Below are 27422 nucleotides of genomic sequence, written 5' to 3'. Positions count from 1 at the left end.
GAAACTCGGCAGTAGCCACAGAACTGGAAAAGGTTAGTTTTCATTCCAATCCCAAAGAAAGGTAATGCCAAAGAATGCTCAAACTACTGCACAATTGTACTCATCTCACACACTAGTAAAGTAATGCTCAAAATTCTCCAAGCCAGGCTTCAACAATATGTGAACTGTGAACTTCCAAATGTTCAATCTGGTTTTAGAAAAGGCAGAGGAACCAGAGATCAACTGCTAACATCTGCTGGATCATTGAAAAAGAGAGTCCCAGAAAAACATCTATTTCTGCTTTATTGACTATGCCAAAGCCTTTGACCGTGTGTATCACAATAAACTGTGGGAAATTCTGAAAGAGATGGGACTACCAGACCACCTGACCTGCCTCCTAAGAAATCTATATGCAGGTCAGGAAGCAACAGTTAGAACTCGACATGGAATAACAGATTGTTTCCAAATAGGAAAAGGAGTATGTCAAGGCTGTATATTGTCACCATGCTTATTTAACTTATATGCAGAGTACATCATGAGAAACACTGGACTGGATGAAGCACAAGCTGGAATCAAGATTGCCCGGAGAAATATCAATATGCAGATGACACCACCTTTATGACAGAAAGTGAAGAAGAACTAAACAGCCTCTTGATGAAAGTGAAAGAGGAGAGTGAAAAAGTTGGCTTAAAGTTCAACATTCAGAAAACAAAGATCATGGCATCTGGTCCCATCACTTCATGGCAAATAGATGGAGAAACAGTGGAAACAGTGGCAGACTTTATTTTGGGGGGCTCCAAAATCACTGCAGATGGTGACTGCAGCCATGAAATTAAAAGACACTTACTCCTTGGAAGAAAAGTTATGACCAACCTAGACAGCATATTAAAGAGCAGAGACATTACTTTGCCAACAACGGTCCATCTAATCAAGGCTATGGTTTTTCCAGTGGTCATGTATGGATATGAGAGTTGGACTATAAAGAAAGCTGAGCGCTGAAGAAATGATGCTTTTGAACTGTGGTGTTGGAGAAGACTCTTGAGAGTCCCTTGGACTGCAAGGAGATCCAACCAGTCCATTCTAAAGAAAATCAGTCCTGAATATTCATTGGAAGGACTGATGTTGAAGCTGAAACTCCAATACTTTGGCCACCTGATGTGAAGAGCTGACTCATTTGAAAAGACCCTAATGCTGGGAAAGATTGAAGGCAGTAGGAGAAGGGGACGACAGAGGATGAGATGGTTGGATGGCATCACTGACTCAAAGGGCATGAGTGTGAGTAAACTCCAGGAGTTGATCATGGACAGAGAGGCCTGGCATGCTTTTGTCCATGGAGTCGCAAAGAGTTGGACACGACTGAGTGACTGAACTGAACTGAACTGAACCCAAGGAGAAAGGTCAAGAATCTCACGTCGGTGAATAAGCAGGTGAAAGTGCAGAGGAGGTTTAGATTCCGAATATTCAAGGCACATTTCCCCAAAGGCCACTTGGCAAGACGCCTTCTCATTTAGCTTCTAGTCTAATGAATCTCATTAATGATTACCGAGTCAAGCTCCAGGATGGCAACGCATCTGCAGCTGCTTGCAGGCAAAGTTGTAGAGGGTGAGAGCTTGAAGGGAGAGCAGGTTCTAAATCGAAGTCCTTCCTCACACTAAATCGGTAAGTCACTTATCTTGGTGTTGCTGTGAAAGACCTCAAAGGGTCCTTTCTGTGTAGCAGTTGTATATTTTTGACAATTTTTATATGCCCCCAAGTCTCAGGTTTTCTCATATGGATTTAAAAAAAGTGAGTGGAGATATAAAAGCCCAGTTTCCTTAATAACATGAACAGAAGAGAGGCAGAAGCAGGAAGCTGAAGTTTTGTGTCTGATAACCCAGAACTTTGAGAAAATGCCAACTGTGGAAGACCTTTCCAATAAACAGGTGCTGTAGTGAAATGTTTAAAGGCAGAGATTTGGGAATTCAATTTGGGGGCTTGTGAACAAACATCAGAGCTTTCATTTACCAATGGGATGAGCTGGATGAAACGGGTCAATAATATCTCCATCTGGTGTTGATGTGAACTGCCTGGGTTAGTAGTTAACAACTGTGGTTATCATAATTTCTGTTGTTGCAACAGCTGGTAGGACACACAGGAAGAGCTACAGAGTGGTTGTGAAAGAACATTCCGGATAAGAAAGCATTGGCAACCGCATCACTGTCTCTTACATGAAAATTCATTCCCTCCCACTCCCATTAAAGTTGTGCAGGATTTTTCTCCTGGACAGATTCACAGCAGCAACAGGGCTATTATTCCCAGTGTCCTAAAGGACTCCAGCCTTTGGTAATCAAATTCATTGCCTTAGTTTCCCACCCAGATCAATTAGGGTCCAGGACTTTGACACAAGACAGAACTGGGGGTGACTCTGGTCTAAGACAGCATCTAGAGGAATGCTGAGTCAGAACCAGTGAGATGGTGTGAAATTTAACCAAACAAAAATGTTTGGGGATAGATGAGGCAATGGTATGGTCATCACAGCCACCAGAAAATTGTAGGTGGGTTGAGGATAGTTGGAAGGAGGTGATCAGGGAGAATCCTCAAGGCAGGGATGTAGAAGTTACAAGTTTTGGGTGGTCCTTGTGGCCTCTCAGATATGTAGACACAATGCTATTATTAGAACACCCCCAGCCTTTAAACCCAGGGGGCTCTGCAGGAAGGTAAACCTCAAAATGATTCCCTGTGAACATGACTTCAAACCAGAAACATCTCACTATGCCATATCATCTCAGATTCAGGCAACCAGCAGGGTTTTCTCGACCAATAGTGGGAAATAAGGTAGCTGTTAAAAAATATGTGTGAATGTACATGTGGGTGTAAACACATATATAAATAGAAAACACATATGATATATATGTACTTTCTTTTGCATACCCCTTGGCCTTGGAGGCTAATGGGAGTGAAATTATCCTGGCAACTTCACTGCCGGGGCATCCAGCCAGAAAACTTTCTTGAGGTCACCAAGCTCTCCTGAAATTCAGCTGCTCCCTTGAGAGTCAGATGCTCTCAGAACTTTCCCTTATGTGGGTCTCTGTTTGCTCTCTGTGCTCAGCCACCTGTTTAGCTGTGTGAGTGAATGCTCATAACATCTCCTGGGAGAATTATCTTCATGTACATGGTCACATCTGCTGAGACTGGACACTCTGATTTCCAAGACAAGGCATGCCCTGTTGTCTGGAATAGAGGTAGTAGAAAACTGGAAGTACTCTGACATTCAGAATGTTCCAGTCCAAATAGTCCTACAGTAGGGGGATGGTAATGTCTCGTAACCACAGAGTTACATTGACTGACATCATAGCAGAACATGGAAGTGAGAATAAATATCACACATCGGGAAAAGCTGTTAATAAAAACAACATATGCTTGTTCATCATTGCCAGGTTGTACAAGACAATACGTCTGGCCACATATTTATTATTTAGTCAAGTATCTCCCAAACAATATTTGCGTTTAAAATCAGGGCAGTTAACCTACGTGTATAAGGTCTATTTTTTAAAATTGAAGTATAGTTGGTTTACAATATTGCTAGTTTCAGGTGTAAAAGGTCTATTTTTAAAAAGTCCTGGCCACACCAGGGAATTAGAATGCCTCATGCCAAGATTTGAAGAGATACCTCTCTAAAGAAGCTACACGGATAGCAAATGAAAACATGGAAAGATGCTCCACCTCATTATAGAAATAAAAATTAAACCATGATGAGATATTAATACACATCTTTCAAAATGTCTAAAATTAAAAAGACTGACCACACCAAACTGTTTAGTATGTAGTGGATCTGGACCTCTCTCATACACTGTTAGTGAGGATGTAAAATGGTACAACCACTTTGAAAAGCAATGTATCATTTTCTTAAAAAGTTAAACATATGTTTATCATATGACCCAGCCATTCTACTTAGAGGTATTTAAGAAAAATGAAAGCACATGTCTAAACAAAGACCTGTGCTTGAATGTTCATGGCAGCTTTATTTTTAATGGCCACAAACTGCAAATAATGCAATTTTTCATCAAAAGGTGACCAGGTAAACAAATTGTGGTATAACCATGCCATGAAGTATTGCTCAGCAATAAAAAGGAATGAAGTATTAATATGGGCAGCATAGATGAAACTCAAAGTAATTATGCTGAGTGAAATAAACTCCAGCAATGATGGCAGTAAACCATATAGCAACCATGTGCTGTCTATTGAATCCTTATAAATCCTTGATGAAGGTGCTGCAGCTGCACTGTTGTTGTTGTCCTTGTTATTAACAACAGATGGGAAACTGAAATACACAAATTTGTTCCTGGTAACACTTGGCGCATTAGGTAAATCACAAGCCTGGATATGAACCAAGGAACGCCAAGCTCCAAATCTACCACTGTGAAATTGGCACTTGGTGAGTACTCTAGATCCTAAATAATAAACAGTTCCAAACCTTAGGTATGCCTGTTGTATTGAGCCAAGAATAGGTGATGATCCTCTTCTACCAACCCAGATGGAATGGCCCAACTTTTTTTTGATAGTAATATTTAATGAAATTCATTACAGTAGTTTGACAGATAAAGGAACGGAGGCAGAGGTATCTTTATTAATTCATCTGCTATTGCAAAGTTAAGAAGTATCAGAGGTCCTCTGATTCTAGAGCTTGAGATTCTTCCTGAAACAAAGCTGCTTCTGATCACAGGTTAAACAGTGTAAATAAATGTTGGACAAGACTCAGCCAGATGTGAATTAGAGTTAGGTTACTTTGGCCTGCCCTACTTTGCCAAAGGGGTAGCTGGATAGGAGAGTGGCTCCTGGTCAGGTGGACTACTTGACTCCAAGTGACTCCCACCAGCTTTTGTTTGCCTGTTGCCCACTTTTTATTTTTATTTAATTTTTTCTGTTGCTCATTTTTAAAGTGTTTTAAAGGAGTCTCTTTTCTCATGCCTGATATATTGGATCACACTCCATCACCCTGAGAGGTGAAAAACAGACATCAGAAGAGAAGAACACAGTTACCACTATGACAGAGTTGAGTCCCACAGCAGGGAAGAACTCTCAAGATATACAAGGGGATGAGAAGCTCAGCCCTAGGAAAGGTAAACTCAGTCTCGACTAGGTGGTTTTAGGATTTTATGGTGGATTTTTACAATGTTGTAATGCAAAGAAATGAATTTGTATCTTTTAAGTTGTATAATTCCTTTTTTGAAACCAAGTATTCAATACTATTATTGTACCTTTGCAAAGACATGAAAGAAACAAATACCACTATTCTAAAAAAGTATTTTACTTTTGATGATCCTTCTAATCTTAATCCATATGCATTACATTCTTGATAATTGCTACCAAGTTGTCTAAACATAGTATTGTGTACTCTGCTTGTTATTGCATGTAAAATTATAAGCCTAATTACATTGCTTAATTAGGAAAATTTTAAAAATTAATTACAGAAACCTTGAAAAATCAAGAAATGAAAAAATTAATAAGCTTAATTCAACCACTGTGATTTTTTTATTGTCTCTCTTTATATGTATATTTTACATAATTCTGTGATGTATATATTATGTTGTGTATTTTGGATCACACATGTTTCTGTTTGCCTTATAATCATTATTCTTAAATGATACATATTATTTTTCCTGTTTATCCAACAGAGAAAGTACATTTGCCTGAAAATTCTTCCTGGGGTTGTATATTTAAGTTGTGTAGCTGCTTTTTTTCTTTTTTTTTTTTTTGCTTATCTATCCCAGTGACTCAGCGGTAAAGAATCCTCCTGCAATGCAGAAGCCGCAGGAGCTGTGGGTTCAGTCCCTGGGTTGGGAAGATTCCCTGGACAAAGGCATAGCAACCCACTCCAGTATTCTTCCCTGGAGAATCCCGTGGACAGAGGAGCCTGGCGGGCTATGGTCCATAGGGCTGCAGAGTCAGACACAACTGAAGCGACTTAGCATATCATATACATAGATTAACTGATAGATGTAGTTACATAGATATAACATTGTATATATTATATATAACATATCTGTGTGTATGTACATGTGTACACACACACACATATATGTTGTTGTTTAGTCACTAAGTCACGTCTGACTCTTTTGTGACCCCATGGACTGTAGCCCACCAGGCTCCTCTGTCCATGGGATTTCCCAGGCAAGAATACTGGAGGGGGTTGCCATTTTCCTTTCCAATACATGTATATATACATCTCATGATATCCTTTAACATAACACTTGTCTACAGTGGGAATTAGTGCTTCCTCAGGCCTTTTTCCTAAGAAAAATACAAATCTGAAGCAATGGTTACAAATATTTCATTTCCACTGGCCATTATAGAGACCTTAGTTTTTAATCTGAACAAAATGAGGCCACATAGAGAAGTTTGAGCAGAAAAGAGTGTGACCAAATTTATGGTATAAGTGAAAGAAAAGAAAGTGAAGTCGCTCAGTCGTGTCTGACTCTTTGCAACCCCATGGACTGTAGCCTACCAGGTTCCTCCGTCCACGGGATACTGGAGTGGGTTGCCAATTCCTTCTCCAGGAGATCTTCCTGACCCAGGGATTGAACCCGGGTCTCCTGCATTGTAGGCAGATGCCTTACCATCTGAGCCACCAGGGAAGCCATCATGGTATAAGTAGAGCACTGAAAATGCTGTAGAATTCTATGTACATTTTGAATGTAAAGACAACACTCTATTCTAGGTAGATGAGATGTAGGCTATGGAAGAAAAATCAAGGATAAATTGTAAAGTATTTGGAAGGATGGTATTTCTGTCAGCTGAGTTGGAAAGCAATTTGGGTGGAGCAGGATTGGGACGGGGAACATAGGAATTTAGTTTTGGGTCTATTAAGTTTGATTTGTTGATTAGTTGATCAGTTGATTCTTAGTGGAGCAAAAATGATGTACCTTAAGTCAATTTGACCAAATGCAGTATTTTTGTATTATATACTGACTTTTAAAAATTTAACATATGAGATGTTGCACCAACATTATTTTTCATATATTTTCACTAGACACAGGAAACCATTTTTAAGGACACATATAGTGGGGATTCCCTGGCGGTCCAGAGGTTAGGACTCTGAACTTCTCCTGTAGGGGACCTGGGTTTGATCCTTGACCAGGGAACTAAGAGTCCGCAAACTGCTCAGGGCAGTCAAAAAGACACAAAGATTTAGGACACATATAGTAGCCTGTAGGGAACACTTAATATGCAGCAAGCAGCAGACTAAGCCTTTTAAATATACTCTATAGTGGATCTTTCAGCAATCACATGAGGCGGATCTTCACTCCACCCATTTGTGAACCATTAGTCACCTGGTTTGCTGATAATGCTTTTTAATAGCCTTTGGCCTCTACGATCCCCAAGTACATTGGAGAAATCAGAGGCCACAAGAACTGATAAATTATTAGCTGATCTGATTGACATTGGAAATCATCATCCATTCCTGAAAAAGGAAAACTTTATTAAAAGTATATTATTTTTTAACTCCTCATTTAATTACAGTGTATTTTCCAGTTTCTTCCAAATTTCTCCTCCTTCCCTCCATTCAATGAAAAGATTCAGAAGGTAAAGCATCTGCCCACAGTGCGGGAGACCCGGGTTCAATCCCTGGGTTGGGAAGATCCCCTGGAGAAGGAAATGGCAACCCACTCCAGTACTCTTGCCTGGAAAACTCCTTGGACTGAGGAGCCTGGTAGGCTATAGTCCATGGGATGGCAAAGAGTCGGACATGACTAAGCGACTTCACTTCACTTTAAGAGAGTATAGCCTTGAGGGAAAGGCTCTTTTGTAAACCTCAAGGCACTTCTTTTCTTGAAGTTTTGAAGACTTCTTGACAATACATAGTATTATCCTCCTCTCCTATACCATGTCGTCATACAAACCCTATAGGGCACTGGGGTTGTGGCAAAGGTATTCTCATGGAATCATCTGGGATAAAATAGGAGCCGCCATATACAGACAGCACAGTGGATAAGGGCATAGACACCTGAGCTATTCTGTTAGCTGACCTCTCTGCACCTGTATAACAATAGCAGTAGCTGCCTCATAGGATTGTTGTGAAGGTTAAATGAGTTAATTCTCAGTCATCATGTTACATAACCTACCAGAAATATCTGACATACCTTCTGACTCTCTCCTAGCTGTAGCCCCTTACACCTTGTCTTTGAGGTCACCACATTCTTCCTGGTTTTCTCCTATCCCACCTACCCTTCTTTTTCAGTTTCTATTGCCAATTTCTCCCCATTTATCCAGCCTCCAAGTGTTGGAGAACCCTAGAGTCAGTCCTTGGTTATCTTCTCTATTTATTCTCATTTTCTAAATATTATGGCTTCAAGTATTATCTGTAGATTATTAAATCCCAGTGTTATGCCTCAGCCTCTACATCTCTCCTAAACTCTAGAGTTTTATATCCAACAACATTCTCAGCATCTCCTGAGTGCTTAAAAGACATCCTTGTCTTAATTGTCCAATAATAAGTTCTTTATCACTCCACTGCCTCAAACTTTCTTTTTCCACAGATCTCTTCCTCAGTGAACAGCCAACCCCATTCTTCCTGCTGTTTAGAATAAGAATCCCTCCAATTCCCCTCCCCCAATCTGTAAACTTGAAACCAAGATTCAGTTACTCACCTACTGGGACCTGTCTGGGATCTTATCATATCTTAGTTCTACAGTTGCCAACCTAGTCTACGGTTCTTTGCTTCTCTTCTGGATTGTTGTAATACTTTCTTCCTGGCAATAGCCATCTTTCCTGAAAGTACAAAAACAGATTATTTTAATTTTGTGCTCATTTCTTTTTCTGTTTTTTTACTATATTTTTTCATAGTTTGTGGGTGTCAATTTTTTTCTAATGAGAAAACTTATAGGTTTAATTTCAAAACTTAAGTGAAAGTTTGCCCTCACTAAGATGAGAACCAGTGAACTCTACACCAGTGAACAACTCTTTCAATATTTAAAAATTTACATTATCTATGTATATATGTATATAATGTAGTACTTATAAATTATATAGTTTAAGTATGTATACATATACATATTTTATTTTTATGTATATATTTACTTTTAATATATATCATATCTTTATATATTTAACTATGAGTAATTTCATCAGCCACAGACTACAATAATCTAAGAATTGGAAAGACAAAATTGCAAGAACAGAACTCCCCAGAAAAAGTCAGGGTCTATAAAACTGTGGTATAAAACATCCTTTGATTCAACTCAACGGTTTCCTCTTTTTGTAATCTTTCTTTCCCAAAGCCAATAGAAGTGCATTTGAATCATCAGGTGATATCTTTCTGTATTTTAACTTGTGAAAAGTAAATAAAGGTTCGATAAGGAAAGTACTAATACACTGTCTTAATATTTCTAGCTCCTGGCATTTGTTCCACTCGCTATGGAATAGCCTTCATGGTACACCTCTGCAACTTCATAATAATGGCACAAAATATTATCATGAATATCACCATGGTAGCCATGGTCAACAGCACAACCCATCAGCCCTCATTTAATGACTCCACTGAGGGGTTGCCTGTTGATTCCTTTGGTGACCCAAATAATTCCCCAAAGAGTCTTCCTGCAGGGGTAAGCAATGAAAGATTCAAGTTATGTTTTTGTTTTTGCTGTTTATTTCAATGTTTATTTTTCTAGAATTTTTTTTAATTTATTTATTTTAATTGGAGGCTAATTACTTTACAATATTGTAGTGGGTTTTGCCATACATTGACATGAATCAGCCATGCGTGTACATGTATTCCCTTCCTGAACACCCCTCCCACCTCCCTGCCCATATTTTTCTAGAATTTGTGTGTTAAAAAGTTTTAATTGAGGAAACTGTGATTTGTAAGTAAGTGAAAAATCTAAAGAAGCTTCTTAAGTTATGAAAGAACCTTCCTATGCATGGCTTACAAAGCACTGTCTTTTTCTTTAAGGCCCCTGTGTATGATTGGAACCCTCAAATCCAGGGCATCATCTTTAGTGCTATCAACTATGGCATGATTCTGACACTGGCTCCCAGTGGGTACCTGGCTGGAAGAGTAGGAACAAAACGAGTGGTTGGTGCTGCTCTGCTTGGATCCTCCCTTCTTGTTCTTTTCACCCCTCTGGCAGCTGACTTTGGACTAGTTTTCCTCACTGCAACTCGAATACTTCAGGGCATGAGCCTGGTACCCAGATATTTTATAAATATGATTGAATATGAATTTCTCTGTGGGACCATGTATCAACAACTCTATTTTTATTTCAGGGGTTAGGATATGGGGGTCAGTTTGCAATCTGGGAAAGATGGAGTCCTCCACATGAACGAAGTCGACTCTGTGGCGTCGCTGTATCAGGTAAAAACATATAACTGAAACGAGTCCACTACAATCCAACATTCTTTCACTGAGTTCTTTGACAGTTTGTCTTTTTTGTTTTTTGACCACTTTTTTTTTCATTACAAGATTCTTTGTCTTCTGCTTAATGTTGATCAAGTATTTATAAATTAGGGGGATGGGTCCTTTGTCTCTCACATGACTTTCAGTTATTTTCCCCAGGCTATCATTTGTGATTTGATTTTGCTTATAATGATTTTTGCCATTTTTCAAAAAGGCATTTTGATGTAGTCAAATTGATCGTTCTTTTATTTTATGGTTTTTGGACTTTGAATCATAGTTAGAAATGTTGCAAAAGCATCCAACCATGGCTTTTATTGACTATGCATGGTTTCATTTTTTTATATTTAAATTTATGACATACTGGGATTTATACTAGTGTTGAGTGTAAGGCATGGATCCAACTTAATCTTCTTTGGAATTGCTCTCAGTTGTCCTGAGAACAGCTTTCTGATAATGATCTGCCTGGACAGTGTGCCTGGAATGAAAACTCCAGAGGAAGAAATATCAGTTACACTAAGGAGTAATGGAAAATGGAAACAGTATGGCTAACACATTCAGTTCAGTTCAGTCACTCAGTTGTGTCTGACTCTTTGAGACCCTATGGACTACAGCATGCCAGGCTTCCCTGTCCATTACCAATTCCCAGAGCTTACTCAAACTCATGTCCATCGAGTCAGTGATGCCATTCAACCAATCTCATCCTCTGTTGTCCCCTTCTACTCCTGCCTTCAGTCTTTCCCAGCATCAGGTCTTTTCTAAGGAGTCAGTTCTTTGCAATAGATGGCCAAAGTATTGGAGTTTCAGCTTCAGCATCAGTCCTTCCAATGAATATTCAGGACTAATTTCCTTTAGGATTGACTGGTTGGATCTCCTTTCAGTCCAAGGGACTCTCAAGAGTCCTCCAATACCACAGTTCAAAAGCATCAATTCTTGGGTGCTCAGCTTTCTTTATAGTCCAACTTTCACATTCATATATGACTACTGGAAAAACCATAGCTTTGACTATACAGACCTTTGTCAGCAAAGAAATGTCTCTGCTCTTTAATATGCTGTCTATGTTGGTCATAACTTTTCTTCCAAGGAGCAAACATCTTTTAATTTCATGGCTGCAGTCACCATCTGCAGTGATTTTAGAGTCCAAGAAAAGAGTCTGTCACTGTTTCTACTGTTTCCCCATCTATTTGCCGTGAAATGATGGGACCAGATGCCATGATCTTAGTTTTTTGAATGTTGTGTTTAAAGCCAGCTTTTTCACTCTCCTCTTTCACTTTCATCAAGAGGCTCTTTAGTTCTTCTTCACTTTCTGCCATAAGGGTGGTGTCATCTGCTTATCTGAGGTTATTGATATCTCTCCCAGCAATCTTGATTCCAGCTTGTGCTTCATCCAGCCTGGCCTTTCTCATGATGTACTCTGCATATAAGTTAAATAAGCAGGGTGACAATATACAACCTTTGGTGATGGACATCTCTAACACATTGTAGATGGCCAAAGTATAAGTGCTGAGTTAGAGAGCCAAGGACTCTTCAAGTCCAGACAACAAGCCATGTACACACACACCCACCTGACCTTATGCCTTTCGAGAGCCCTTCACAACTCCAGAGGTTTAATCTTTGTCATCAGAGCTCACATCCACTGGTAGGGGAGTGGAGCTCCAGTTTAGACTAAGGAGATTCACTTTGGTTACCACAGCTGACTAAGGGATGTCCTCAAATATAAATAAGGAATGGTCTTCCTAAATCCTCAAAAATTTGGAGAAAATCAAGAGTGAAAGAGAGAAACCAAACTCAAAAACTGCAATTAATCCAAATGAAAAAGAGAAGATTTTAAATAATTAATGAATAATATCAGAGAGATCCAGGGAGATATGTGTACATGACATTCACTTAAAAAAAAGAATAGGTGCTAATTAAAAATATTACTGCTAGTATTTTTTAATTGAAATGAGAAATCTGAATACCTATATGAGGCTAAGGCCATCTCATCAGTGAACTGGACAAATATTGAGATATTGTTCCAGAATACAGTACAAGAAATTCAGGAGTTGGAAAGCACGAAAGAAAATTTTAAAGACTCAAATGAAAGCAGTGACCTTATAAAAGTGACAACTCCTTTTCTTCTCATTTCCTGTCAAATAAGGACAGAGCACCTGGGATAGGTCAACTGACTGTCTAGAGGAATCTTGGGAACGTACAAGACTGCAAGTTCGAGAGTCTCCCTTGTCTTTGATTTTGGGGAATCTTAGCAGCCCCAGGTAGATGGCCTCCAGAACCTGGTTCTGGGAACACAGAACTTATGGTTGTCTGGGAGGCCCAGACAGAAAACCATCGGAGGAACCCATGAACCAGTGGAGTGAACTGAACCTACCTGCCTACTTCAGTGATTCTCAGAGAAACTACCATTTCCACTCATGCTGGGGCTCCCTAGTAGGCTGCACTAAGGACAGCATCACTCAGCTCTTGAGGTTGGAGGAGGACTTTCAGAAAAGTACCTGTTCCTTAGAAGAAAGTGAAAGTGAAAGTTAATCACTCAGTTGTGTCCAATTCTTCCCACAGACTGTAGCCTGCCTGGCTCCTCTGTCCATGGAATTCTCCAGGCAAGAATACTGGAGTTGGTTGCCATTTCCTTCTCCAGAGGATCTTCCCTACCCAGGAATTGAACCTGGGTCTCCTGCATTGCAGACAAATTCTTTACCAACTGAGCCACTGGGGAAGTCCTTAGCAGAAGAGCCCAGCTACTGCTAGCCTCTAGGACAAAATGTACTGTATTTTCTTCTAACGGGCCCACAAAGGTACACCTATAGGTAGGAAGCTTTGTAACCACTTGAGGAGCTCAATAAATTAATGAAGAAGAGTAAGCAGACTAAACAGATTTGGTAGCTCACATTTGAGGCAGGTCTCATAGGTAATGGAAACACACACGCATACACACACCTTTAATCTAAGGATCATATATCATACAGCAATGAATATGAATAGCTGAATGCAACAACATGAATAAGTCTTAGTAACAGGAAATGTTGAATAAATAAAGCATATCTATCATGGGGAAATTGCCTCAATGCAGTGGTAGTCCCAGGTACACAACCAAGCCAGGAATCATGGAATAGTTAGGCTCACAGACAAAAAACAGGTGTTATAATTGCAGTTTGTCAAGCCAATTTAAAACACAGAGTGAGATGTAAGAAGGAAAATGGGGTGAGTTAATACATTTAAGATAGGGTGCAAAGAGGTGGAAAGAAGAACAAGGGCCCAGGTTTTGGACTGATGCAGTGACCTGTCCCCCATTATAACTGGCATAAAGGCAGAGAGTTTAGAGAAAAGAATACAGCTTTGAGGGATGCAGTGGTGGAAAAAGGTACTTATTTCCATCTTCATTGATTTGTGTCCTGAAGTCAGGCAGTCTCATTTCAAATGCTGCCTTTCCGTCTTATTAATTGTATGACCTTGGGGTGGTTAATTAACTTTTCCATGTTTCTATTTCCTCAATTGTAAATTTGGATATTGGTGCTTAAGTAGATAACACAGATAAGATGGTTCAACAAACTGCATGGCCAAATGAGAAGAAAAACATAAGTGATCTTTTTTTTTTAACTGTGGGATTGGGAAAGCCCTTTTAAGCAAATGAGTGTCTAGAAGTCATTACAGAGGAACCTCATAGATCTGAACCCCATGAAAACTTACAACTGCTGGATTACAAAACACACCATAAACAAAGTTAAAAGTGGGAGAAGAGAACTGCAGCCAGCATGACAGAGGGTTATTTATAACACATAAAGGTTCTATAAATTGCGGCAAAGTGAAAGAAACAAATAAAAAGATTATGAACAGACTTTTCACAAAAGAAATAAAAAATGACAAACACAGGAAAAATAATTCAACTTCACTATAAAAAGAAAAAAGGTATACTGTTTTATATTCACATTTGGAAAACTATATTAGAATTTTGAGGATGTCCAATGTTGTCAAGAGATGAGGAACAAGTATTTGTTGGCAACTTAAGTTGGTATGGACTTTTAGCAGGATACTTCAGCAGTATCTGTCAAAATAAAAAATGTACAATCTATGATTTAGCAAGTCTACTGCTGATATTTTACTATTTAGAAATAAATTATGTTTATGTTCAGAAGTGATAGTTTATATTCAGAAATTACAATGGCTGTAGAATCTAGAGTGACATGGAAATATTTACAAGACCAGTTGGAACTAAAAAATAAATGTCATGGGACAATAGGTACATTATTGTACCTATGTCCTACTTATTTAAAGTTAATAATAACTCACATACATATATATAAAATTTGACCAGTTAATGTTCATCTGGGAAATTTTAAAAACCTAATAGTCTAGTTTTGAAAAAGTTGTAAAAGGAAAATGTGCCCACATTATATGTGAATACTCTGTAAAGCCATGGAAATAAAAGTGTTGTTAGCATATTAATAGGCAAATGTATCTAACTTGCCGTCTACATATTCCATAAATACATTTACAAAGCAACATATGCATATCAGTATATATTATGTATGTGTACAGAGAAGAAAAGTATGCAATTATACGTCATGTAATAAATTGTAGCTCCTGGTTAACATTAGAGAAAAGAGTAGAAATGGATTGGCGGGGCATTTGGTTCATTGTGGTAACTTACTTTTACAATAAGCATATATGTTATATGAATTGTGTAATTAAAAATTAAAATAGCATAAAAGCATAGTTGTCATCTACAGTGATACTAGGGAACTGCCAGAAAAATGGGTCTTTAGGAGAACCTATGAACTCAATCACAAATTTGACTTTCATATATATATTCTACCATGCTCATCTCTTTATGGTGATAGTGCTCTCTGTTATGTCACCTGTCCTTTTGTAGGCACCTAGTGGGTGGCAGTCCAGCCCCCACAGCCTTATTCTCTCTTTGCAGGATTGCTGCTGGGAACCTCCATTGCCATCCTGCTGGGTGGCATCATCAGTCAAACCCTCGGGTGGCCTTTTGTCTTCTATATATTTGGTAAGCTACTCTCTCCCCACTCCCAGGTTTTCATATCTAAGGTGACTCTTCTGATATCTAACTGTGTGTACTTTTCTGGAAGAAATGAGTCAAGATAGAAAGATTCTAGTAAAACAAAATGTCTTAATATAATAGTTGGGAAGAATGAACCTACGCCATCAAAGAATTTGGGAGTTCTCCTGCCTATGATGCTGTTAAACTGCCATGATGCATTTTTAAAATATTTAATTAATTAATTTTGGCTGTGCTGGATCTTCATTACTGCGTGTGGACTTGCTCTGGTCGTGGTGGGCAGGGACTACTCTCTATCCAATGCAGTGCATGAACTTCTCACTGCAGTGGCCCCTTGTTGCAGAGCACAGGTTCTAGGGTGCACAGGCTTCGGTAGTTGTAGCACACAAGCTTAGGTGCCCCATGGCGCATGGAATCTTCCCCCAAAAGAGATCAAACCTGAGTCCCCTGCATCGGCAGGTGGATTCTCAACCACTGGACCACCAAAGACATCCACCATGATGCATTATTAATGCAGAGTGATTGGGCAAACTCTGCTGCCCTAGCAGGAAGTAGGGGACAAACCTGAAAAGCAGTGGTTTGTGAGAGGCAGAAGAATCAGAGTTGAGGAGGTGGAGCTAAGAGCCCTGAGAGAGTGAGGCAGGTATAGCCAACAGGAAAGAGCACCTAACCGGAGATACCTGCACACACAGAAAGCCCTGGCTATCTGCAGAGTCCTCCTTGATACTCTGCAGAGCTCCGATCTGGGTATACGTGTGAGGACAATATCAGAGGGCAGGGGAGGATGGAAATCATTGGAAAAGATTAAACAATAGTGTCCCAGTACTTCAAGAGCATCGTGGCTAGTGCCTGTTTCCACAAAGCAGACTGAAAAAATGTTTAATTCTTGGCTCATTGGGCAGTATTCTCGTAAGTGTCTTTCCTCAGTAGTGAGAAATAATTAGCTCCAGGGAACACACTATTGTGGATCTCTCTAACAAATGATGATGATAGATCTAAAAGGATCAGTGTTTCCATGTAATTTAACTGTATCCCAAAACAAAGCTCAAAAATATTTATAGAAATACAAAAATATTTAGCACCCAACAAAATATAGTTCATGTTATGCTGAATTCCATAATGGCTCCAACCATAGGTTACCAGGCATGGACAACAGCAGGAAAACATAATCCATAACAAGGAGAATAATTACTCAATCAAAACCAACCCAGAACTGACACAAATGTTAGAATTAGCACACAAGAATAGTTATTATAACTATATTATAACATAACTCTATTTGTTCAGAAGTTAAGACAAGCAAAACATATTTTTAAAAGACCCTAAATCAAACTTCTAGAGATAAAACTACATTATAAGGATTGAATTAATGACAGATAATACAATGGAAGAAATAATTAATGAACTTAAAAATAACAACAGAAACCATCCAGAATGAACTACATAGAGTTAGGGGAGCATCTTTCATCTAATGAGGTGACTTTTGGTGGCCTCCTGGATAGCTTCAGCATGGAGGCCACCAGAAAGACCAAGCCATGATTAGAAACTTGGAACTTTTAGCCCCACCCTCCATCTTCCTGGGAGGAGAGGGTGCTTCAGATTGTATTAATAATTAGTTATGGCTCAGATGGTAAAGAATCCCACCTGCAATGCAGGAGACATGGGTTTGATCCCTGGGTTGGAAAGATCCCCTGGAGAAGGGAATGGCAACACACTCCAGCATTCTTGCCTGGAGAATCCTCATGGACAGAGGAACCTCGTGGGGCAACAGTCCATGAGGTAGCAAAGAGTCAGACACAACTGAGCGACTAAACACAGCATTGCATACCTACATGATTTAGCCTCCTTAAAATCCCTAAGCTATAGGGTTCTGAGAGCTTCCAGGTTGATGAACACACCCACATGCTGGGAGGGGAGCACGTGCCCAACTCCACAGGGTCAGAAGCTTCTACACTCAGGACCCTTCCAGATCCCACCCTATTCATGGCATCCGGCTGTTCACTTGTCATGAACCTTTATCATGTCCTTTACAATAAAGTGAAGGTGAAGTGAAGTCGCTCAGTCACGTCTTACTCTTTGTGACCCCATGGACTGTAGCCTACTAGGTTCCTCCATCCATGGGATTTTCCAGGCAAGATTACTGGAATGGGTTGCCATTTCCTTCTCCAGGAGATCTTCCCAACCCAGGGATTGAACCCGGGTCTCCCACACTATAGGCAGACACTTTATTGTCTGAGCCACCAGGGAAGTCCCTTTATATTAAACCAGTAAATAAAAATGAATATTTCCCTGAGTTTTGTGAGCTGTTTCACCACATTATCAAACTGAGAGGGAGTTGCAGGAACCTCAGAATTTGTAGTAAAGTTGAACGTAAGTGTGGAAATTTTAATTTGGGGACTCATTAGTCGCACTTAGTATCTGAAGTAGGAGGCAGTCTGTGTGACTGAGTCCTTACTCTGTAGGGTCTGTGCTAATGCCAGATACTGTCAGAATTGGCCTAAATTGTAGGACACTAGCTTGGTGTATGAAGAGAATTAGAGACTTTCTTAGTGTGAAAAACCAACACAGATAGTGTCAGAAGTGTTGTGAGTAGATATATAGTTTTCCTTTGTTGTTGTTGTTCAATTGCTAAGTAATGTCTGACTCTTTGTGACCCCATGGACTGCAGCACACCAGGTTTCTCTGTCCTCCATTATTTCATGGAGTTTGCTCAAGTTTGTGTCCATTGACTCAGTGATGCTATCTGATCATCTCATCCTCTGCCAATCTCTTCTACTTTTGCTTTCAGTCTTTCCCCAGCATCAGGGTCTTTTCCAGGGAGTCAGCTGTACACACCAAGTGGTCAAAGTATTACAACTTCAGCTTTAGCATCAGTCCTTTCAATGAATATTGAAGGTTGATTTATTTTAGGATTGACCGGTTTAATCTCCTGCAGTCCAAGAGACCCTCAAGAGTCTTCTCCAGCACCACAATTTGAAAGCATCAATTCTTTGGTATACAGCCTTCTTTATGATCCAGCTCTCACATCTGTACCTGACTACTGGAAAAGCTTGTAGCTTTTGACTATAGGTACCTTTGTCAGCAAAGTGATGTCTCTGCTTTATAATATGCTGTCTAGGTTTGTCATGGCTTTCCTTCCAAGAAGCAAGTATCTTCCAGTTTCATGACTGTGACCATCTGCAGTGATCTCAGAGCCCAAGAAAATAAAATCTGTTACTGCTTCTACTTCTTAAGAAGTTGAGATACCAAGTTTAATGCCATTTCTAGGGTCTGTGATTTTCATGCACACAAATAATCAAGAAATGTGAAATAATAGGTTCTAGACTTATTAAAAAAGCTGTGATATTCATGTGAATTTTTTGAGAAGTGGAAAGAAGATATTATGAGCAAGAGCTTTTGCCAGAAAATGTTCCAATTGAGATGAAATTCACACAGAAGTTTACCAATTTAATCTCTGCTTGCAGGAGGTTTTGGCTGTGTCTGCTTTCCTCTCTGGTATGTTTTGGTTTATGATGAACCCGTCGCTCATCCATGGATAAACATTACAGAGAAAGAATATATCATATCCTCCTTGGCCCAACAGGTACACCTAAAACTCCAACCTTCTCCAGAGGTCTTATATCAGCATCTGAATTTATCAGAGTGACTATGAACATGTGAGCATGTCTCAGATCTTACTATTCTGATCAGTAAATTTGTTTTCAGGTCAGCTCTACTAAGCAGCCTCTTCCCATCAAAGCTATGGTCAGATCTCTACCCCTCTGGTCCATGTGTGTTTGCTGTTTCAGCCATCAGTGGTTAATTAATGTAATAACTATATATGCACCAACTTACATTAGCTCTGTGTTCAACATTGATATTAGAAATGTGAGTATATTTCCCTCCAACCATTTTTCCTGTTTGCACGACTCTCAAATTACTCTGTCTTCACAAATCATTCATCTAGAAAAATTTATCTTTTATTACCAAGAAATAATTTAACAGTAATGTGAGTAGCTTTTCTGAAGGTATGATGGAAGGGACCACTGATTTTCTTAGGAAAGTATGATTTCAGAGTTGCTAGTAGGATTATTAGTGATTTATCAGTAAAAGGTTGTGGTCTCACGGCCTTTGTTATGATGGTTTACTCAATGTTTTCCCTTCAGAGTGGTTTCCTGTCTGCCCTTCCTTTTATTATTGCCTGGGTCGTTTGCCTCCTGGGAAGTTACCTGGCAGATTTCCTTCTGACCAAGAATTTTAGGCTTGTTACAGTGAGGAAAATTGCCACAGTTCTAGGTAAGAACAGGGCCAAAATGTCTGATAATTCACAAGGCATACAACATCCAAAAATGTTTGTTGCTTAATTTGTCTGTTCCTCATTCCTTAGGAAATCTCCCCTCCTCAACATTCCTTTTGGTTCTGCCATTCGTTGCCTCCAACTATATCATAGCAGTGAGCCTTCTGACACTCTCCTGTGGACTAGGCCTGTTATGTCAGCCAGGGGTCTATGTCAATGCCTTAGATATTGCTCCAAGGTAGGACTGTAATCTCCACTCTCATTTTCATATTTTCTGAAAAAAATTTAGCCTGCAGACTTCTGGAAGCCTCAAACTTCGCAAAATTATAAATCGTGGGTGATGATGATTGTGGCTATTTTCAGGTATGTGGAGGGAAGGGCATTATTTATTTGCCTCAGTGCTTTCATTGGACATAGACAGAGCAAGTCTTTTTGACATAATTGCTATTAATATATGATATATTCTGGGGCTGAAGCATGCTGCCAAACAAATGTGGATCTAGCCTGAAACATTCCTGTCACCCACAGGCATTCTAGTTTTCTCATGGGAATGTCAAGAGCATTTGCACAGCTATCTGCTGTCCTGGCACCCACTGTCAGTGGATTTCTTCTCAGTCAGGTAAGGTATTCTTGTCAGGGTTTCTTAAAATGCTCTGCCAAATCCACTCATAACAATAATAGCATAAAAAACGTTTTCACATTTTGGAGAATAAAATTAAATCATAAGTAGCTTTGTCATGAAGATCAACGTAGCAAAGGAAAATACAGAACAGTTTCTTTCGTGACCTCATTCTGAAACCAAAGCACTCCCTGGTGATCCGCTGGTAATTTCCAGTCTTCGAAGTCACACAGTGACATACATGTCCTATGAGAAGATGATGAATCCATGCATATATGCAACTTATCATGTCTTCTGCAACACTTTGAAATTTTCATTTGCATAACCATACAAAAGCAAAGAGGTAATGAAAGCAAATATGTTTAAGTGTCTGATATATGCAGGGAGTATTATAGGTATTTCATAAACAGTAACCTAAGTTATTGATTCTCATACTAATTATGAAAACAAAGTATTAATATCCTTATTTCCTGATAATTAAAATATGATAGAATATGTCTTTCCGTTGAGAGGATGTAGAATCAGAATTCTTCTTAGACCTATCTAGCTTCAAAACCCACAGTCGTCTTCTTGCAAGATTCTTGCACTGGAGAAGAAGAAATTTTATTAGTGTATATATATATATGTATGTAAATATGTATATAGAGAGAGTCATGATTCGCACAAAAGAGAAAGTGTTTGGCACTTTGATAAATAATGACAAATGCAATTCTGGAGGTTAAATATAAAAGTCTCTAAGTCCATTTAAAAAAAATTAATTTATTTTAATTGGAGGCTAATTACAATATTGTAGTGGTTTTATGAAGAACATTCTGAATCCATTTTGAAATTCTTTCCATCAAATTATTAAGCTGTGTTTAGGAAATGAATTTACACATGAAGATCCACTGGTGAACATTGTCTTCTAAACTTTTAATGTGAGTTTTATAGGAAAAGGGAATAAAAGGGGTAATACTTACTTGAACTTTTGTTTCCTCAGGACCCTGAATTTGGGTGGAGGAATGTCTTTTCCTTGTCATTTGTCATTAACACATTAGGACTGATATTCTATCTTATCTTTGGAAAAGCAGATGTCCAAGACTGGGCTAAAGAAAGAAAACTTACTCATTTATGAAGGTAAAGAGTAATGATTTCATCTATGGTTAAAACCACAGAAGCACTATTTAAACTTAATTTTTATTTTACGTTGGAGTATTACATGTTTAACTCTATGTCATTTTTCTTTCTTAGTTACCCCACTTTGGATGGAAAGTCATTAGGTACTTTATCTCATAAATGAGAAGGCTTCAGTGGTGGACAAACAGAAAAAAATTTTCTTTGCTGTAGCTATTTTCAAATCTGAGATCATTTCTTTATTTTACTCAGACTTCTTTTTGAGGAAAATATAAGATGAGTAAAAATCCAAATAAAATGATAGCCAAGAAAAAAGTTGTCATCTTCATGGAATTAACAGTGCATTCAGAGAAGCTGCTGTATGGGAGCCAGTATGCTAGATTCATAGATTTTGGATCTCCAAACAGGAAACAATGTTTTGAAACTCTTAATGCAGGGCAATAACCTCACTAAGGCAATGGTTCCTCCTGTTTGCAAAAACGAACACCGATTTATATTTGTTGGGCTCAGTATTGTCCATGTGTTCCTTCCTTTGCGTGCTCCACTCCCCTCCATCCTGCTCAGGCCCCAGGAGGCTGACCTGTGTGGTTTGCACCCCACACTTTCTCTACTGGCTTCTGCTGGATTTTCAGTGGAGGTAGGAGAGTGAGGATAAGAGTATTTATCTCTACTGTTCCTCCCCGTGGAGACTGCAGGTGGGTGATCCTTCCTCTGCAGTTCACAGCTCCTAGCAAACAACCCTCTACATACTTTCTTGTAACTTCTCTCTCCCTCTGTCCTTTCACACCTCTTTTTTTTGGCCTTTATGTTGCAAGCCCTGGAATATCTTATGGTTTTCTTCCCACTGTCTCAGCCCTATGTAATTGTCTCATTTAACACTGTCCTCAAATTACCCACTATGAGTCTGCAATGTTTCTCCTTCTAGGATCCAATGATTTCAGTAGAGTCATATATAAAGCTCAAAACGTGAAATAGATCAGTATTTCTTTAAATTATAATTTGTGGGTGTCAGTAGGTCATAACATGTTCAGAGGGACCAGAACTACATTCTAGGTTGCTCCCTGTGGTGATCTTTACCATGTAGAATAGATTATAGCCATTAAGTTATTTTGTATAGAAGTGATGTTATGGACACTAGTTCTGTGTGAAAATTTAGGACAAGGATAAAGAAGATTTTCCATAGTCTAGAATCTAAACCCTTGGAACACTCGCGTAAATTAGACACAGTCCCTATTCAAATGTGGAAGATAGACATAATAATACGTGGCAGTGCATTATCTTAGGTACAATAGCAGGGGAACATACAGGTCATTAGAGGACACCAGATGAGGGGTTCTAATCCTAAACTGAAGAACAAAGGGGAGATCTTCTGCAAGTAATTCCTGATCTATATGTTAAATGAGGAGGGTTATGGTAAAATTTCCCATGTTGGAGAACAGCTTATGCAAAAGCATGAAAGCAAGAAAAAGGATGGATTCTAAAGGGACTCACTTGCCTAGATGGTCAGTTAGTGAAGGACAGAAGATTAAGGTAGGGAGGTGAGTGTGACAGAGCATGGAGGTCTTGTTTGCCATGTTAAAAAGCTTGAAGAGTGTCCTAGCATTGATAGTGACATGGGCAGATTTTCTCTCTAGATAGCATATGCTGGCTCAGTTCCAGAATCAGGGAGACTAGTTAGTGGTCCACACAGCAGCAGTGAGGACTGACCTAGGGCTCGAAGAGCTGGCATGGAAAGAAGAGAGACATGAATAATGTTCAGGAGGTAGAATTGAAAGATCATGGCATTGGGTTAGATGGATGCAGGAGAAGAGAGGAGATAGGAGTCCCGGGCCTCTAACCTTAGATATGGGATAAAGAGTGGTCTGAATAACTAAGCCAGAGAATTCAGGAAGAGTTTTTTTCAGGGGGAAGACAATGATTTGACTTTGAGACATGAATTAGTAGTAAAAGTGGGGTAAATAAGCAGGTGTATGTATAACTTTCCTGGGCTGCCATAACAAAATACCTCAGGCTTGTAACTTAAAGAGTAGTAATTTATGTCTCACATTTCTAGAAGTCCAAAAGCAAAATGTCAGCAGAGCTGGTTCCTTCTGAGATTTGTGAGAGAGAATCTGTCCCATGCCTCTCTTCCAGGCATGCTTTGGCATGTAGATAGCTTTCTCTGTGTGTCTTCGTCTCTTCTCCCCTCTCTACATATCTGTCTCTGTGTCAGAATTTCCCTGTTTGGGGAATTCTCTGGTGGTCCAGTGGTTAGGATTCAGCACTTTCACTGCTCTCGCCAGGGTTTGAGCTCTGGTCAGGGAACTAAGAACCCACAAGTCACAGACGCAGCCAAAAAATAAATCCCCTAATTTATAAAGATACAAGTCGTATTTAATTAGGGCCCACCTTAATGACTTTATCTTAGCTTGGTTATCTGCAAAGACCTTACTTCCAAATGAGGTGACATTTGGTACTGGGGGATTTCAGTATCTTTTGGGGAGACAATTCAATGTGTAACAGCAAGCCCAACAAAACCCTGACTGTATATCTGAAACTTGCAAAAAGGACTGGGATAGAGACAAAGATATAAAAGTATGTATGCTCAGTACTAAAGACCTAAATGTGTAGTAGTCAGGAAGAGTCTATGAATGAAAAAATACCAAGCCAAAGACAGAATGCCAACATTCAAGGAGTGGACAGAATAAGAAATGCCCACACATAACAGAGATTAAACAGTCAGGCTTGTACGTGTGAGGAACAATAGGAGGACACAACTATCATGGGAACTCGTGGCCTTAAAGAAAGATGGCAGATCAACAATAAGTACATTGCAGTTCGGGTTGGTGAGGTCAGAAAAGGAACACAGTCACGTTGTGTTTAGTTCACTGGTGGCTTTTTCATGACATACTCAGCCGAGACATGGGTATGCAGGTCGTTTTGCAGTTTGATGGTGGGTGAAGAGGAATGAGAGAGCAGAGGAAACAAGAAAATTATTTTCAGAAAATTTAGTTGGGAAGAGGAAGGGATGGGAATATAGCCAGAGGAGAACAGAGGGAAAGGAAGAGTGACCTAGTGGGGAAAGGAACCTGGCCCAGGGAAGCTTTGGGGAAGAAATGCTGGAATGGAAGTGAAGTTATGGAAGGACAGGGTGACGAGATGGAGCAAGGTCTTTGAAAATACAGTAAGGATTCAAATATAGGAGTCTGTCTTGAAGGTATAGAAAGAAAATGTAAAATCTGAAATGAGAATTTTCTCTTTAAGAATGGGATTAAAGGAAAAAGTCCATTAATAAGTTAAAAAACAACCTACTTAATGGAAGAGAATATTTGCAAATCATATGTTTCCATGCATGCTAAGTCACTTCAGTTATATCCAACTCTCTGTGAACCCACGGACTGTAGCCCACGATGGGATTTCTCTGTCCATGGGATTCTCCAGGCAAGAATACTGGAGTGGCTTTCTGTGCCCTCCTCCAGAGGATCTTCCCAACCCAGGGATTGAACCTGTATCTCCTTCGGCTCCTGAATTGCAGGCAGATTCTTTACTGTTGAGCCACCAGGGAAGCCCATCATATGTTTGATAAGAGGTTAATATCCAAAATATAAAGAACTCATACAACTCAATAATGAAAAAAATCTGACTTAAAAATGGGTAGAAGAACTGAATAGACATTTTCCAAAAGAAGGCATACAAGTGGCCAACAGTTACATGAAAAATGCGCAACATCATTAATCATCAGTGAAATGCAATTGAAAACTACAATGAGATATTATCTTATACATATTAGAATGTCCATTATCAAAAAAAACAAGTGATAACAACTGTTGGTGAGGATGGGGAGAAAAGGGACCCCTGTACAGTGTTGATGGGAAGGTAGTTATGGCAACCACTAAAGAAAAGGCAGTCACTAAAGAAAACAGTATGGTGATTCCTCAAAAAATTAAAAACAGAATTATTGCATGATCCAGCAGCCCCAGTTCTATGTATCCAAAGGAAATGAAAACAGTATCTCAGATATCTGCACTTCTATGTTTATTGCAGTGTTATTCATAATAGCCAGAATATGGAAACAGCCCAATTGTCCATCAATGACGAATGGATAAAGAAGATGTTTATTTAAGCCATGAAAATGAAAGACATTCTGCACAACAGGAATGGATTTTGAAGGCATTATGCTAAGTAAAATAAGTCAGATAAAGACGAATATTTTGATATCACTTATCGGGGAAATCTAAAAAAAGCCTAATTCATAGAAACAAGATTACAATGGTAGAGATTAGAATGGGAGTTACCAGTGGCTGGGGGATAGGGGAAAAGGGGAGATGTTGGTCAAAGAGTACAAACTTCCAGTTATAAGAAGAGCAAATTCTGGGAATCTCATGTACAGCATAGTGATTATAGTAAATAATATATTTTACACTTGACTGTTGCTAAGAGTAAATCTTAAACATTCTCAACACAAAAAAGAAATGGTAATAATGTGACATGATGGAGGTGTTAGCTAACACTATGGTGGTAACAATTTTGCAAATATAAGCGTTTCAAGTCAACATGATGTAAACTTATACAATGTCACATGTGAATTATATCCCAATAAAGTTGGGGGGGGGCAAGTAAGGGCATCCTTTTTTTTTTTTTTCTCAGCAAAATGCCTCCTGACTATACTTGTTGAACTAAATTAAGAAGTTCCAAAGTAGATACATTTTTGTTTGGTGAACCCTCTTTCTTCCCTATGATATTAATGTGACAAAAGAAAAAAAAATTTACTAATGAAACCTGTAAGTTTTTCCTGGTAGGTCATATAACCTAAAGGCTCCGTATGCTTGTATCAGAAGAAAGATCTTGATTATTAAATATATTATTAAAAGGCCTACATTGAAAATGAAAGATGACTTAAAATTGAACCAGTTGATTAACATGGTCCTAACTTTAAGTGTATTATATTTTTTAAGTTATGTACTATACAATGAGAGCTCCTAAAGACAGAAATTTGATTCTTCTCTTCCTATTGCAATCAAGTTTTTAAAAGTGATCTCTGTTGTATTTTCTGAAATTCAAAACACATACAAAAGTATTTTCCCCACACCACAGTTGTTTTGGTTTTTGACTATGTGTGCTTGCATGCTTCTGTCATGTCCAACTCTTTGTGACCCTGTGGACTATAGTCTACCAGGCTCCTCTGTCCATGGGATTATCCAGGCAAGAATGTTGGAGTGGGTTGCCATGCCGTTCTCCATGGGTTCTTCCCGACCCAGGGATTGAACCTGTGTCTCTTAGGTCTCCTGCATTGGCATGTAGGTTCTTTACCACTAGCCCCACCTGGGAAACCCCATGTTCATTTGATTCACTCCTTTTCATTGTATTTAAATTGCATTACACACATGAGTAGGCATTATGGATGATATAATAAGTGTCCCAGGAAGCTGTTCTTATACAAGGTTAGCTAGCAGTAATTTAACTCTACCCATTATTGACCCAAACCACACAATCATATCCTAATTTCTAGCCTAAATTAAACATATTCCCACTTCAGTTTTCTCTTATCAATATTAAACAGTTGTATCCATCACTTCATCACCCAGCACTCATGGAGGCCAACAGAATGGAGACACAACTGTGATTAAAACTGGCCAAAATGTTCAAACACTTAAGGCTACATGAACATATTTCTAGCGCCCTGCCTTCCTCCAGTGGAAGCTTGGAAAGGGCCCACACAAATGACAGGTTCTTGCTGAAGCTGAAGCTCCAATGCGTTGGCCACCTGATGTGAAGAGCCAACTCATTGGAAAAGACCCTGACACTAGGAAAGATTGAAGGCAAAAGGAGAAGAGGGTGGCAGAGCGTGAGCGGTTTAGATGGCATCACTGACTCAATGAACATAAAGTTGAACAAATTCTTGGAGATAGTGAAGGACAGGGAAGCCTGGTGTGCTGCAGCCCATGGGGTCACAAAGAGTCGGACATGACTTAGTGACTGAACAACCACAATCTTATCACTGAGAGCACTACATGGATATGACTGACATGCTGAAGGCCCCGACATTCCAAGCCTGTGCCATGATCCTTTG

At 39.2% G+C, this 27422-nt stretch overlaps 1 protein-coding gene across 7 annotated transcripts; it reads left to right on the top strand.

The window, feature by feature from the left end:
- Positions 1–282: 282 nt before the first annotated feature.
- On the top strand, positions 283–26440 carry SLC17A3 (solute carrier family 17 member 3). 7 transcript variants are annotated; one of them, XR_002312615.2, is made up of 12 exons: positions 283–5078; positions 9349–9560; positions 9908–10141; positions 10222–10309; positions 15267–15353; positions 18830–18948; positions 19071–19232; positions 19511–19640; positions 19732–19879; positions 20170–20260; positions 21240–22068; positions 25397–26440. XR_002312615.2 is itself a non-coding variant. In XM_070456257.1 (12 exons), the coding sequence occupies exons 2-12, from the start codon at positions 5003–5005 to the stop codon at positions 21372–21374; spliced, it is 1482 nt and encodes a 493-aa protein (XP_070312358.1). In that variant the 5' UTR covers positions 283–1638; positions 4272–5002; the 3' UTR covers positions 21375–26440. The 7 variants fall into 7 exon arrangements, 6 of the variants coding, with proteins under 6 accessions (XP_070312358.1, XP_070312357.1, XP_020742279.2 ...); XM_070456257.1 differs by having other exon boundaries at positions 283–1638; positions 4272–5078; positions 21240–26440; XM_070456256.1 differs by having other exon boundaries at positions 283–4393; positions 4899–5078; positions 21240–26440.
- The last annotated feature ends 982 nt before the right edge of the window (positions 26441–27422 follow it).

The sequence above is a fragment of the Odocoileus virginianus genome, chromosome 27 (assembly GCF_023699985.2).
Source record: "Odocoileus virginianus isolate 20LAN1187 ecotype Illinois chromosome 27, Ovbor_1.2, whole genome shotgun sequence".
In the NCBI taxonomy this organism is placed as follows: domain Eukaryota; kingdom Metazoa; phylum Chordata; class Mammalia; order Artiodactyla; family Cervidae; genus Odocoileus; species Odocoileus virginianus.
Note: the sequence above shows the minus strand (reverse complement) of the source record. Positions and strands in the feature narration are given on the sequence as shown.